Source organism: Chaetodon auriga, chromosome 7, assembly GCF_051107435.1.
Source record: "Chaetodon auriga isolate fChaAug3 chromosome 7, fChaAug3.hap1, whole genome shotgun sequence".
NCBI lineage: Eukaryota > Metazoa > Chordata > Actinopteri > Chaetodontiformes > Chaetodontidae > Chaetodon > Chaetodon auriga.
In genome coordinates, this window is record NC_135080.1 from 5,954,313 (window position 1) to 5,969,214 (window position 14,902).

General features: G+C 43.2%; 2 protein-coding genes across 2 annotated transcripts; both read right to left on the bottom strand.

Moving 5' to 3' along the window:
* Window positions 1-22: 22 nt before the first annotated feature.
* Window positions 23-6,813, bottom strand: trmt9b (tRNA methyltransferase 9B). The gene is made up of 4 exons (XM_076735679.1): window positions 6,539-6,813; window positions 2,878-3,077; window positions 2,535-2,708; window positions 23-2,131 (listed from the first exon to the last, which is right to left on the bottom strand). Exons 2-4 carry the CDS (start codon window positions 3,032-3,034, stop codon window positions 1,167-1,169), a joined length of 1,296 nt encoding a protein of 431 aa, XP_076591794.1. The 5' UTR covers window positions 3,035-3,077; window positions 6,539-6,813; the 3' UTR covers window positions 23-1,166.
* Window positions 6,814-11,728: 4,915 nt separating this feature from the next.
* n4bp2l2 (NEDD4 binding protein 2-like 2) lies at window positions 11,729-14,507 on the bottom strand. Its single transcript, XM_076735716.1, has 6 exons — window positions 14,413-14,507; window positions 13,119-14,116; window positions 12,900-13,024; window positions 12,469-12,557; window positions 12,294-12,370; window positions 11,729-12,183 (listed from the first exon to the last, which is right to left on the bottom strand). The coding sequence occupies exons 1-6, from the start codon at window positions 14,419-14,421 to the stop codon at window positions 12,024-12,026; spliced, it is 1,458 nt and encodes a 485-aa protein (XP_076591831.1). The 5' UTR covers window positions 14,422-14,507; the 3' UTR covers window positions 11,729-12,023.
* Window positions 14,508-14,902: the final 395 nt, after the last annotated feature.

Consider the following 14,902-nt stretch of genomic DNA (forward strand, 5'->3'; position numbering starts at 1 on the left):
GTGAATGCAACACCACAACACATCATGAACAAAAATATTTAATAAGGAAAAACAAATTCAGACATATTTACATCAGGTCACGTAAGACATCAAGGTACCATGTCACTTAAGAACAAACACAGTTGGTCCACGCACGAACTGCACTGATCAGGATGTGTGCCGTCCGTGGCACAATGGGTACAGACAACCAGCACGTTTCAAGTTTCACCTATTTTTATGTCATTCACTGACTTCAAGCAGCGACATACTTATGGTACAGTGCAATGTTTATTCACAGTTTATGAGGCAGCTGATCTGCTGAGACGTACCAGCGGTGTAGTTCAGCTTGTGACGTCAACATGAGACAGTAAACAACCACTAAAAACATCAAGCAAGCACGCACACACACACACACACACACACACACACACACACACACACACACACACACACACATACACACACTGGCAACATGTTCACAAATGCTTTGGAAGATAATTCTGCACAACTCAGAGCTGTTTTTATGGTAGTGTTACGACGGATGGCGTGAGCGGGTCCAGATACAGACACTCGCTCCAAGAGCTAAAGAACGTGCAATTGTAAAACAAGCAGACACAAAGAAGAAAGAACTTTCCACTGTGGTCAGTGCATTAAAACATTTAAGAGCAGATGGAAGAGTATAACGCAGTCTCACAGATTCCTCTTTGGTTAATATTAAAAGTCCAAAGAGAGAAACAGTGCATTTCTTCACGTGGCCTTTGCAGAAATGCTCTTTTAAAAGAGTTCAAATCATTAGCAGCGCTGCAGCTCGCCGAGGTTTGATAATAAAACAGACGGCCACTAAAAGAACACACGCTGGATGTCTGGATACTACTTGTTGGTTTCGTGTTTTGAACTAGAATAAATACTTTAAAAACATGGTATAATCTAAAGTGATAGCCACTGTTGACCGTCATCCTCTGTGCATCCTCCCCTGCTGCTGCAAACCAATACAGTGACACCGACTGAAATAATATTTAATGCTCCGTGTGGGCAGGTCCAGGCTGCAGCAGCTGAGTAGTTTAGTGTATCTTCAGCAGTGGCTAAATCTCTATGTTTCTACACTTTTCACTTACAAGAGTGTAATAATCATCAGTGCTAAAATTTGAGGCAGAGTTGATGCGAAATGAGAACAAACGAGTTAAAAATCAGATCTTCCACAGCTGAACTTTCTCTGCCACCACACACCAGTTGGCGTGATCAAAGTAAGTGTGTTTGACATGAAGCTCTTCAACATGGTTCTCTATCAGCTCTGCCAGTTCTCCCTCCCTGAAGACGTGATAGTACCTCAGGCAGGAGCCCTCCACCTGGCCCTCGCTCCCCTGACGACTCCTTGTGCTTTCCTGCTGCTCCTCTCCCTGCGGCCCTCCTTCACTCTCATCTCCGGACTGCTTCAGGTGCTCCTTCTGGAAAGGGACCAGATCCGGCAGGGCCAGAGAGCCACACTCCTGGGCTAACGATACTGAGACGCTCTGGTTTTCTTTGACGTTGTTGTCGGTGGTGGTGGTGGTGTTGCCTCCAGGATCATTTTGTCCCTTGTGCAGGTCTGTGACCGAGTCAAAGACGTCTTCCTCTGATCCGATCACAGACGGCGGGGAGAAGAAGCTGGAGACCTGCTTGATGAGGCCCCGTCCTCTCCCACGCTGGCTGGCCTTGTTCCCCTCATTCTCCCCTGTGGGTGAAGATAAAGTGCTCAAGTCTCTGGAGGACGACCGGGAGATGGCTAAGCTTCCAAAGTCGAACACGGAATCCAGAGACCTGGAGAAGAACCACAGTCTCTGGGTCCTCTGCTGTGGCGTGGTGCAGGTCAGATCCTCTTCGTCTGCCACGGAGGATGTGCTTCGAACCTTCCTGTGCTTGTCACTGTTGTCTATGGCTTCGCTGACGCTCTGAGCTGTGACCCTCTGTCTGGGTTTGGCGTGCTCCCTGTTGAAGCCGGAGGGCGAATGAAGGTTGGGGTTCCAGGGAACGAAGATGTCCTGTTTCTCAAACTTACGCCGTTTCTGCTCCATGGCCCAAACGTAGATCATGATGCGCCCGCCCACTCGCAGCGTGCGAGCCATCTCCTTTATTGCTCGAATACGACGCTCTTTGGTGGACAAATGATGGATGACTGTGACAAAAACAATAATTTGTCAGAACTAAGTAGGATGATGAGTGGGCATTTATTTCATTAAGATGTGTCACATTCAGAGCTTGCAGTCAACAAAACACATTATGTACTGGACCCTGCGTATGGTGCACAACAGTAATTAATAGTGTGGGTGGCTGCTGTCGTCTTTGGTCCTAATTACACTCTTTTGTTGGAGGAGACAAATGAATTATTTCACACTGTTGGCTAGGCAACACAAGCCTGTGGCAAACTGATGTTTGTCATTGTTATGAGTTCATTTAATCTGAGGCAAACGGCAGCTGCAGCGCTTGAGCTTCATGCATATGAAGGGAGCGATTTGTTACTGAGTGGGAGGAATCAGCAGCATCCAAACCGCCTTTATCTGTGTGCGCTTGTCCGTTACCTGCAATGGAGAGCACAGCGTCGAAGCAGCCGTCTCTGTAAGGCAAATGCAAGCCGTCGCACATCTGGACCTCGTGTCCTTGGCTCCAGGCGAAGTCCACCAGGGGGCGACAAACATCGCACCCCAGCTTGAACACCTCCTTGTTGATGTGGAGATACTTGCCATTGCCACAACCTGCCAAGGTCAAGAAAGTCAACTACAACACTAGTGACTGATTAGGAAAGATAAAAAGTCTGATTACATTGAAAAACATTTAAAATAGCTTATTGCATTTCCAAAAAAAAACAAAACAAAACAGCGTGTTAATGATCAAATGTCAAGTGTTGCTGGAGGTGACGCCCACCAATGTCAGCGACGATGCTCCCCGGCTGCAGGTCCAGCAGGAACTGTCGTACCTTCGGCCAGGCTTTGTAGCGGCTGTCGTTGAAATATGGAGCAATCTTGTCATAGACGCTGTGCACGTGGTCTCTCTCGAGCTGACTGGCAGCCTCCTCCATCATGTCCGTCCAGGCTGCCTCGTGCAGCGGCCTCACAGTATCATGTCTGCAGGGACAAACAAATGATAAATGGATCAAACACTTACCCTTTTGGAGTAGGAGAATAAAAAATAGCAACGTGGACACCTGAAGGGAACAGCGCGGTGGTGTTCCTCTCTACATGCTTGTTAAGGTCCAACAAGGTCAGCTGGGAGCCTTAATCAGCAGACACACTCTAACATCTGTCAGGCAGCGTGGTAATTTAACACCAAACCCTCCCTGCTTTGTACTTGAAGAACCAGCTGTGCTCATGAGCCTGCCGCCACCCCGCAGTCCTCCAGAAGGACAGAGTGATGTTAGGCACTTAAAGTCATCAGCTTTAATTTGTCATCAATCGTCTGTAACTGTGAAAAAACCAGAGCCGGGAACAAAAATGAACTGAGGAGGTAACGGCGGGGAAGCAGTCGCCTGCTCACTCAGCGCTCAGCAGGTCCTTTTCCACAGCAGCCGTGTCAAATGGTGGGTTTTTTTTCAGTAACACAAAAAGGCAAAAGGTCAGCACACAAATCATTATTGTTGCAACAAGATGCAAAACAAACGGCATTAATCGCGTTTGAGTGAAAGTTGCTTTGCAAAAGCCATTTATGCTCTCTGCAGGCAGACGCCAGGCGGCTGCTGGGTTTTCCACACTGTGTTATAAAATCTGATTGAGTGTCAAGATTTCAGCCTGAGCTCATGTTCTGCGAATCTCTTTCTCCTGTGAAAAAGTCCTCCTCATAGATTCTGAGGAGGACTTTTAATATCCCTGGAACTATAAGGCTAATATGTACACACGGTCTGATCCCATTATTACCCATCATCTGACTGCAGTGCATGACTGAATATCACTTAGCTGTGTTACAGCTTCAGTTAAGGTTGTTACTGCAGGCGTCAAAGGTTGGTACATAATTGTGGCTCCTTGCAGACCTCTCACTGTTTTTTTAATGAGACTTACTAAGAAATTATACTCCAATGATTTGTTAGAAAAGACTGATAGAGATAAGTGAGGTCATGTGCTTTGAAAACCATCCCTGGCATCTGCTCAGAAAAATTTCTCAAATTCCAGTCGATCACATCAGTGAGGATTTCACTGTTTCACTTTCACAGGTGCGTTACAGAATTTCAGAACTGACTGCAAATTTTGGGATTATGTAATTGGGATGTTTGTGTTATGTCTGGTTTTCACAGCTCCCACTGCAGTCAGCTCTGTTTATTAGGATGCGGCCCACAGCTCCTGCAGTGCTGCTGCGGCTCCCTCAAGCACTTTATGTACAAAGAGTTTTTCAGCATTATCATGCAGGATGACATTGTTATTTTAGTCAAAGAGAGATCTCAATAAGCACAGTTCTCATTGGACCTCTGTGCTTACCTTTCATGACATATTAGCATGTGGTTGAATTAATTTATGCAATGCAAGCCCACACACAGGCACAATTCTCATCGCATGTTGAGGCCGAGGAGATTTTCCATGCAGATTTTTGCAAAGCTTATGATGGGGGACATTCATCACATGCTTTCCTGCAGCACAGCATGAGCAAAAAAAACTGTGAGGAAAATCCTGTTTTAAACGTGATAATGCTTTCGAACAACTGCATAGACCAGCAGAGAACTAAGTGACGTTAAGCAACAAATCACCATTAAATCAGCACACAATTCAATCTGCGCTGAAATCGCTGACAGGGATGCGGCCAGAGCTGCAGCACGTCAACTTTTCTCCCCATCTTGAGCAAAGTGACAGGGATTTTCCTGCTGTGTGATAATTGGATCATTTGCTCTTCTGAATCACGAGTGATGGATGAAAGCTGCCAGTGCCGACTCGCACCAGCATCCATCACGTATCACTGCTTTCATGCAGCTGCTGTAAATATAACACAATTTTTGTCAAATCTAGCTGCAGATGCTTGAGAAAAGTTCAACTCCGGTTGCACTGCATTGCATTTAATCACAGTCCACTTCATCCACAGAGTGAAAATGAGGGTTTTAGTGTTCTATTAGATCACACTGAATCTGGAAATTTACCAGTTAGACTGTCCCTCCACTTTTTAGAGACACTCAACATCCACATCTACCTTTAAGTACGTCTGCCTGTAATGAAATTCACAATAACGAATCTAAAAGAGAGCAATGCGATGAACCATGCACGCCACAGAGTGCACTTTGCTGATGAGGTAAACCAGAAGGGAAGCTATCGGACGTTTCCTCTCCACCTCTCTAAAAAGACATTAGGCTGATATGTCCTTGAATGTAATATGGTCTGGTGAACATTAACCACAGGAAATTAGTAATAAACGCCAACCTGTGCTACATCAAATGCAAGTATTGGCCTCTGTAAACTGATTGTCACAGCCGTACCCTCACTGTGCATCGCCAGGCTGCTCTGTGTACTCCTCTGCTGGTAAACACAGTGTGTGCAGCATCCCGTCTTCCTTCACTCAGACCTATTTCTGGACCACCATCATCTGCATCATCCCAGCCAAGTGGAAGGAAAACATCCCTTATGTAACATTGTAATTTGGCCTCCTTCAGTATTCTCTGGGCTCAATTTCGCCCGAGTTTCCCCCCTCTGCTCACTAAACAGTCCCCGGCTGACATTATGTAACCGGCAGCTGGGGAGGCTGGGAGCACTGCCTCTGACTGACAATTGGAACTAAAATTAAATCAGCGGACAGAGGCGACGTCTGGCATGCAGATTTGTGTGAGGTGTAGGACATTCACTGGATAAAGACAAAATCATCCATACATGATAACCTTTGTGCTTGAATTTAGCTGGTTAATCTCCAAATAAGCTCTATAACAACATGTATTGCTCACAATCTGAGCGTCTTACCTTTAAACTTTATAAAAAGGTACAATCCTGAATCTGACTGTCTGACTTTTATGAGGACCCTGCTGACAACCGAGCCCTCAGGTTAGACCTCAGCAGTGCTTCAATGACATTAGCGGTGAACACACAGGGCTGCCACTAACCGCTGGATGAACACAAAGGGAACCACAGAGAACAGGTTTCCCCATCCAGTCAACCAGCAGTTAATGAGTCAGCATCAACATGTGGTGAGGGGTGGTGTGCTCAAATTAGGCTCCCCTCACTGCTGCATGCATGCACTGTTGTCACACTGCAATCTACATTCTGTAGCATGTGTTTTACATAGATTAAAATAATGTATTCATGGTCTATAGATATAGAGCACAATTAACATGCAACTCTTTTTTATGTACATTGGATGTGCTTTACGTTTTCCAAGGCACAGACACATTCAAATTTGATAATGGAGATTAGTGTGCAGACTTACTCTGCATATGAGCAACTACTCTGTGTCCCATTAAAGTTTCTTTCAAGGATTAATTCAAATGTAAATAAAAAAAAATGCCCAAGGTCAGATTTAATACACTTATGCAACCAGAATAAAATGTGCACACATGTGCGATAACAGCCCTGATCGCGTTAACTGCTCATCCTCTCCTGCACGAGATCCACCAACAGCCACTTACCGTGGGGCTACAGTGTGTGAACCGCCGCGCAATTATCCGCCTCAGGTCGCTGGAGGTAAACTTCCCCTCTCCGCACATGCGAGTGATCTACATGATCGACCTGGCATGCCGATCAGAGGCACGCGCTCGACGCAGCGGCACCGGGCACGTTATCAACGACATCGCGAGGACGGATTCGTGAGCCGAGGGAAACACCTGCCGTGTCCGCGGCCGCCAGCAGCGTCCTGTCCGCGGGACTGTATCACACCAATAGCATGTTGCGCCTTACACCTGTCAAGGTAGCCAGGGAATACAGCGAGACTTCCGGTGAGATGTTTCAAAATTAAAGCCTGAGTGGCGAAAGCGTAAAAGACCGTACGAACCCAAATATTTTAAGCAAACTTTATTATAACTCTTTAACATGAGAGTTATAATTCATGGATAGGGGAAAAAACAATCATCAATCAATCAATCAATCAATCAATCAATCACAAGCAAAGTCCTGTGGTTTCCTGGATGAGGTGGTTTCTCTGTTAAAAAGACACGCTTTCCTTGCAGATATAATAGGCAATTTTATTGACTGTAAACATGTCCAGCATTTACTCCATATGTGTAGGTGTATGGCGTACTGATTCAATGCTCTTATTTTGAAGAATAAATGACTTTGTGTCCTGTTTTATTGTGAATGACTTGACTCCGCTGATTGGTCGCCGGTGTGTAAAAAAAAAAAAAAAAGAAAGAAAGAAAAGAAAAAAAAGATGACACGCTGTTCTGTTGCAGAACACGATTGTCATTGGCTGTCGGCCTCACGTGACAACCACAGTAAACAACGTGAAGTGTGTAACAACCCTTGGTCCTTTTAAGAGGAGTTTTACAGGGAACATTTAAAAAACGGCGAATGCTTATGCCTTTAGTTGAAAAAACAAAAACAATCATTATTCACACGCCTGCATTTTAGACTCCATCTCTTTTCAGGCTAAATGGCTTTTAACCTTTATTAAACTCCAGTGTGCAACCAAGGGCTCCACCAGGAGGAAACAGCTGAGCATAAAATCATCTAATAAGGTGCTTTTTGAGGCTGACAACAATCTATATGATATAAATTTACAGAACATCCTGCATGATGGCAAGTAGCCTTATTATATTCATGTCAGATATGAGCCATGTTTATGAAAAACAGAATAACCTAATGCATTGTTTAAAGCCATGCAGGAACCACTTCCCCTCTTTAGCACCAGTCATAAAGGATATAATGAGCAATAGAGTCCTTCACTGTTTCCTGTTTCTGCTCCTGAACAGCCATTTGCAAAGACATATGAATGAAAGGAAAGGTCATAATGATGCTACAACTGCATACACAGGTCACATGGAACAAACCGAGGAGAGCTTTGAGTTCTACAACATCAAGCTTCGCTTGGTGGGGTGTTAATTAGCACACATTAGCCTGTCGTACCTAGTTCATGTTGTCCTCTGATTGCCTCGCATGTGGGTGTCAGCTCTGATTTCATCTGCCCTTTCTGTCTCGGGGACGCTTTAATGGCAGTGACTTAATTGTGGCTCATCATTGCCATTCAGGGAGCACAAAGTGCTGATGACATCTCCCTCACATCATCATCATCATCATCTTTCAAAGCACACATGCTCTTTTTCTGCTGCTGTCTGCCTCACATTACAATTACACACCTTCACACCTGGGAAGCACGCTGTACAAACACAGTGTTACACCGCTGGCCAGTGAACAGGATGAGATGTTGAAAACACATGTTCCCTCAAGGTGAAGTTTAGAGGGTGATAAACAACAGGAACCTTGCAATCCCCCACCTCCACATTGTCACCAGTTTCTGTTCCATTGCTCTGTTTAATCAGTTCAATCATGAATTCAGATAGTGGTCAGGCTCCATCCTTCATAATGTTTGCGTTTCAAGGACTCTTCCTAGCCCCGGCCAGGAGATTGGTGTTTTTATACTGATGGAAATGTTCTGCAGAGGCAGAAGTATTCTCACAGTTTGAGGAACATCTGAAAAACTGGAGAGTCTGTGGAAACTGAAGCAGTAAAAACAGAAGCCATGAGAAAGAAGGTATGAGCCAATAGCAGAAACATATCATTTTGTTGATTTAAGCTTTTTACAGCAGTTTGATGTCTATTCTCTGTTGAGAGCTTATAGGAAAGCTTTGCTGTAGCTTGAAAAAACAGTACAAATTTAGTGTGTTTAAGGAGTGCAGAAATATAACTTAACCCACATTACAGGAAGGTACAGTTTAAATCATCATAATCATAGTTGAAACCCTAATCAGACAAAAGCATATTGGAGGAACTGGAGCTAAAACTCAATGTACTGTGTAAAGACAGGAGGAACATTTACATTTTTCTTGTAATTGGAAGATCATTTCTAAGAATACTTGAAGGGGGTCACTGGCTGAAAGCTTGCCTCAAATCTCGGTAACTATACCCACAGACTGTAAATCACAAGCAAAGCCCTCTGGTTTCCTATGTGAGGAGTGAGGAATGAAAACTGGCCATCTGTTTCAGGAGCTCCGTGTTAACTACGAGCTTTTCTGTGGAAGTGAGACGTTTATTTCCTTGAGCAGTTTAATTCACCGTGTCAGAGTGTTCACTGCCGCACAGATCGTGATGTACAGATCCCACCTTTACCAAGGTTTTTCAGGGCTTCAAAGGTCAAAGCTTTCACTTTACAGAAGGTAGCTAACACGTTGCTTCTTGCTGAGAATATGATGGTGTTCTTGATTTGATTTGCAAAGAGATTATTTAATTCTACAATAAGTATTTGGGACCATCAAAGCCTCTTGAATGTCTGTGAAGGGCACAGTTTAATGCAGAATCAAATATAAACCACATCATCTCCAAAAAGTGTTACTGTCAAAGAAGAGTGGGACTGGATGATTAGAGGAAGATCATACATCAATTGTTGAAGCAGCGGTGCTTTAGAAATAAGATAATGTTCAACAATTCAAACTGCTAACTAAAACTGGACAGAGGAGAGGTATTGGCATCCACATTATGGAAGGTAAACCCATCTGAAAGCTTCCACAAGGTCATCATTGTCTCAGGGAGACTCGGCCAAACATCTTAGCCTTTTTATCTGCTGAACGTCAGGGCTGTGGGATCACTTCTACGTCTTGTTGATCAAAATCTGAGCAGCTTTTTATTCCTTGGATTAAAAATTAATTTGGAAACATCCATGAAATAGATGCCAAGCTTCTTTTGTGTGTTTTTTTTCTTTTTTTTGATCAAGCTCACATCTCAATTTAATGTGCCATTGATATTCTTTTGCAATTAGGCGCTTTAAAACCCTTTAAACAAGTCGTTTACATGAATTAATCAGTTGCACAGAATTCCCTCATGACATTTTATGAAAGACTAATTTGATACTAAATATGAGGAATCATGATGATTTTAGATTTCTGAGTGTGGAGCCCAAAGTGAGAAAATTAACAGGTTATTATTATTATTATTATTGTTGTTGCTAAAGTGAAAATGCCTCTTTCTTTGTTCCACTTTTGTATTTCCTTTCTTGTTCATGTTGCAGTTTAGGTTACTGTAATCCCAAATCATGCAGGTCCTTTTGATTGAACATTGTTGAGGCTCTAACACATTTTCCTAAATGAACTATCCAGCTTGGAACATCTTACATACACTGCAGAAAAGACTGTGACTCATATTATTTACTTAACTGCTAAACGCTGGCTTGCATATCAATGACCAAGGCCAGTGCCGTGTTAATAAACCTCCAGAGAAAAGGCAGGAAGCTGCAGACAACAGTACAATGTAGTCAACAGGCAACCTTGAAACTCCAAGAGGCAGCAAATAATTTACTGTTTTTATTCATGCTCACACTGACTGAAGATTACCAAACATTAAAAGCACTTTCACTGTCATCATAATGAAAACCCACGGCTGGCAGAGGAATCGCTCCTCAGCAAATCACAGCTTCTGGGTTAGTGTAACACTTTCAAAACCAATTGGACAAAGGCAGACTGAAAAATGCACGGCTGTCAAGATGGGAGCGCAGCTGAGAGCTGGGTGATGTTTGAGTCGGGAGGGGGACAAATGAATGGAAATGTCATACAATACAAAACAGTGTAACAACAGGAAGCATCACTTTCACTGGTGGGAGCAGCAGTAGTCTGAAACACTGCTGTGGAATGAGGTAATGTGGCCACGGGGAGTCTTAAAAATCACAATAACTCACTAAATTCACTTCACCAAATCGACTGCAGGTGGCTGCTTACTGAAGTAAAACCCCAGCCTCCAAAGAGCATTTCTTCAGCAAATATGTACTTGGTTAAAAAAAATTATAATTTTATGTGCACCGGGTTTTCAGTGTTCTTCTCCTTTTTTGAAGGCGAGAGCAGGAAAGCTAAGCCAGATCAGTCACATGAAGCTCAACAGAACAAGTCCAGCAAAAAAAAAGATTTTCAGCCAACTACCTTTGTTATGTAAAATAAAAACTAACTGGATCAAATTTTATGTTCAAATGTGTTTGAGAAGAAACAGCCTGAGGTCTGCAGAAAAATAATTCCTGGCTCTCCACAAGATTTCACTGACCGGAAAAAAAAAAATCACGAAGCTGACAAAACAGCACCTCTGTGTGCTGCTTTAATGAAAACCAGAGGGAATACAAAGACCAAATGTGATTTCCTGTGAGACAGCCTCTCCACGCTCTGCTGTTCTGCTCTGTATCTGAGCTTTCACTGTGGTCTCTATCATTATTTTCCCTCAGTAATTTACCAAGACAGAACAGTCTATGAATATTTGTATTACTCCTATATTTGCCATCACTTTACCCTTTGGCCCATAATTTAAAGGTGCCCAATGGTGTTTTCTTGTAAACAAAGTGACGTTTACATTCAGTGTTACTCAGCAGAACACATTGTCTGTTTCCTTGACTTGTAGCAAATGCAATGACTGCATTTGCTTTTCATATTTTTCTTAAACCTGCATTGCTTACATCCATGTTTATTAGCCAGCAGTCTTCCTCCCTGCTGTGGTCGATGCATTGCAGACACATATCTTGGCTGTTACTGCCTCCTGTTGATCAGTGTAATACTGAACTCGGCACGAATGTGTTTCACTTCACCCCACATGTGCACACGTGTTCACATGAGATAAACAGAACAGCTCAAAGACTCTGCAGGGGATCTGTCCTTTAAGGAAAGGCTCAGGAAACAAACGTGAGGCAGACGAGGGCAAGCTTTTGGCTTTTTTCATGTTGTTGCATGTTGTGCAGAACACACAAGCTGCAAAACGTCTGAAATATCAGTCATTTAATACAAAATGCAAAAATAATTTCCTGTTGATGTTACACATGACAGTTCAATGTTAAAAACTTATTTATATAAGAAATTCTTCTCGATATACAAATTTTCAGTGTTCAAAATTATGTCTTATAAATCATGTAGAAACAGCAGTTAAAAATATTCACACCATTTCAAAAGTGTCGTTCTTCAAGGCAAATAATTATTTTAAATCTCTGTAAAAAAAAAACTAATATTTTCTATTCATCATCTGTGGCTGCTCCAGTCGACGCCTCTGGTTCACGTGAAGCGGCTCTTGTGAATTCATGACGATGTCTATGGACACGGGAAAAGAGAAACGATCCATCATCTGTGCGATCTTCTCCTGGGGAACGCCGTGCTTGTTTCTCCTGCAGGGTAAACAGTGCAGTGAGGTAACGTGAGTTTCCAAAGGTTTTTCACTGTCTGTAAGCATGTGAATATCATAATAATAATAATAATAATAATTCAGAACTCATACTTCTCCAGCTCATAAGGATCAAACTTCCAGCTGGTGTCAGGTTCACAGAAGTCCACTTTGTATCCTCTGTCTAAGGCCTGTTAGAAAAGTCAGGAATTTTCATTATTAGGAGGTATGAAGGTGTTGGGGAACACCACGACTAAACGCTCAATTACATGAAAAACACAATACCCACCATTTTGACGTAAGGCTTCATTTCCCAGACTTGAATGTTTGTATTATCAATAATAATGGGAGATCGGCCATCATGCATAGCGTCTTTTGCTGAAAGAGGATTGAACACATAAAGTTGGAATTAAAAAAAGGAAGAAAGAAAGAAGAAATCTCATCAAATCACATCAAAGTCGGGGAACTTGTTGCTTTCATAATGAATGCATTTTATTAACTAAAAGGACACAAAACGTTAGTTTCTGTGGGTGAGGATCGCAGTAATTATCCAAACGTTAGTTTACAAAAAAACCTATTTTCATCATGTCCTCAATGTGAAGACTGTCTGACTGAAGTCTGACAGAAACGCCTTCACAGTGACGCGTGAGAACTATTTCATGACACTGAAATAACTTTTACAAACCATTTAAACCGTGCGAGAATTTAAGGAGACGATACCTCTGCTCTGGTTCCATTCGTGTGCTGCTCCAAGAAGGCCTGGATCATAGCGGTAACCATCTCTGTGAGCAAAGTAGTCATCTGTGCTTAGTATTAGCCCACTGGGACCAGTGGAGAGCAGCTCTCTGTGACAAAGACGGGACACAAATGTACAATTAAAAAGGCTTGGACACTGTGACAATGCACTCGTTTATGAGACTGGAGATTACACAGCCATACCTGGCCATAGTTGACTTCCCAGATCCTGGTAATCCCCTCATCAAGATCAGCACCAAAGAAGAATGCCACGCATTATCGTTCTCACAGGGTTGGCAGTGACGCTCCCACACTTCACTTTCTGAATCATATCTTTGGCATCTGTCATAATCTTCACCCGACTGACACCATTCTTCTTTTCTATCTCTCGACCATTCAGCATTTCTATTATCTGAGTATGCGTCATGGTTGCCGCCCCTTTCATCCCTGTCAAAGTGGTGTGGGGAATCCCCATAAAAGCCCTGAGAGCGGTGACTGCATACATTCGGAGGTGGGAAGTTAGAAAATGTTGGAAAATGTGACTCCGGTTGATACTGGTCTGTCATGCCCGGACCGCTCCAGTTGTGATTCATGTGTGGTGGCGGGCTTTGTGAATGTGGGAATGCATGTGGAGGTGGTGGGTGATGGAATGGCGGTCTGTCGAACCTTGGGTTTGGTGGTCTGCTCGGTGGTTGAGGATAATGCCGTCGATTTGGAGGCGGAGCAGCTTCCCCAGAGTTCAGGTCCATGCCCGGCCTCGGTCTTCTGGGGTAGTATGGCTCATTTTGATACCAGTGTGGCCAAGATGGCTGTTTCTGTCTGCTGCTTTTCTGGTAGCCATCTGTTTCTGTGTATTTACCAATTTTCTCTTCCCTTGCATCCTGAGTATCTTTGCAAGCAGATGTTTCTGGTACAGGTGGTCTAACAAAGCCTGCATCTTGTTTCTCTGGATTATCATTGGCGTCATCCGGTGTATCGATCCTCTCAAGCTCTTTGTAAAACTCACTCAGTGACTCTTCAATGTCAGGCTGGACTGTGGTTGTTTTTTGAGGAAAGGAGGGACCAATGAAGGTGGTGCTGGTGAGTCCTACCTCCTTCAGCACACGCTGCCTCGCGCTCCTGTCTGGACTGCTCGAGGCATCACTTCTTTCACGCACACCCACACAAGGGTTTCCTATACCAGAGGAGGAGGACTCAGACATCTGCACGGAAACAGGTTAAAATACTGACACATTATTATTATTAATCTGTGCAGATGTTTGGGGGGGGGGGGGGGGGGGGGCGGTAAATCAGTACATATGTCGGTTTGTTTTACAATTCCTTGCGTCCATAAACCTAACTCGGTTAACTTCACGTGAAGCTAAAAACAAAGCTAAGCCATCCGTTAGCAAACGTCACCTCACGTTATACAGAAAATGCTGGAAAACATTTGAATAATTTACTAACGTAAATTTAACAAAACAACATAAAGTAAATGTCGCTATTCATTAATGCTTACCGTATGCATTCAGGATACATAAATGAAGGAGATGACATTAGCGCAGAACACCCGGCACACAGCTTCGACATTACAGGTGCCTTATTTACGGAAGTGACGTAATTCTTCGTCGTCTTCCTCATTAACGGTTCATGAGTGCGTCAGCGCCACCAGCAGGACTGGCTTGTAACACAGCAGAGGGTCATTACCAAAATTAAGTGAACACGATGCGTACCTAATATAATCTAAACTTTGGCTTCATCGTGTCTTGGAACTAAATATGACAGATGTGGGCCTGATTATTAGGAAGCCAATATATTTCAAAATAAATCTGGCAAGTTTTAAGATATACTTTTGCTGCTATGTACCCTATAAAATGAATCTTCCTATAAAAGTGAATTTGTTGTGTCATAGTTGACCCATCAAACATGCCCTCATTATTAACTTTTTGTTGTTAGTTAGATAGTAGTAGATTAATATGACGGAGAATCCCGTTTTTTTTTTTTTTTTT

Bases quoted from the DNA above. Each gene is read 5' to 3' on its own strand.
- trmt9b (XM_076735679.1), bottom strand. From the start codon at position 3,034: ATGATGGAGGAGGCTGCCAGTCAGCTCGAGAGAGACCACGTGCACAGC. The intron at 2,709-2,877 runs GTGGGCGTCACC...TGACCTTGGCAG, and splicing joins GAGCATCGTCGCTGACATTG to GTTGTGGCAATGGCAAGTAT. The intron at 2,132-2,534 runs GTAACGGACAAG...TTTTTGTCACAG, and splicing joins CGCTGTGCTCTCCATTGCAG to TCATCCATCATTTGTCCACC.
- n4bp2l2 (XM_076735716.1), bottom strand. The intron at 13,025-13,118 runs GTATGGCTGTGT...TCTTTGTCACAG, and splicing joins GGGAAGTCAACTATGGCCAG to AGAGCTGCTCTCCACTGGTC. The intron at 12,371-12,468 runs GTGGGTATTGTG...CTTTTCTAACAG, and splicing joins TGAAGCCTTACGTCAAAATG to GCCTTAGACAGAGGATACAA.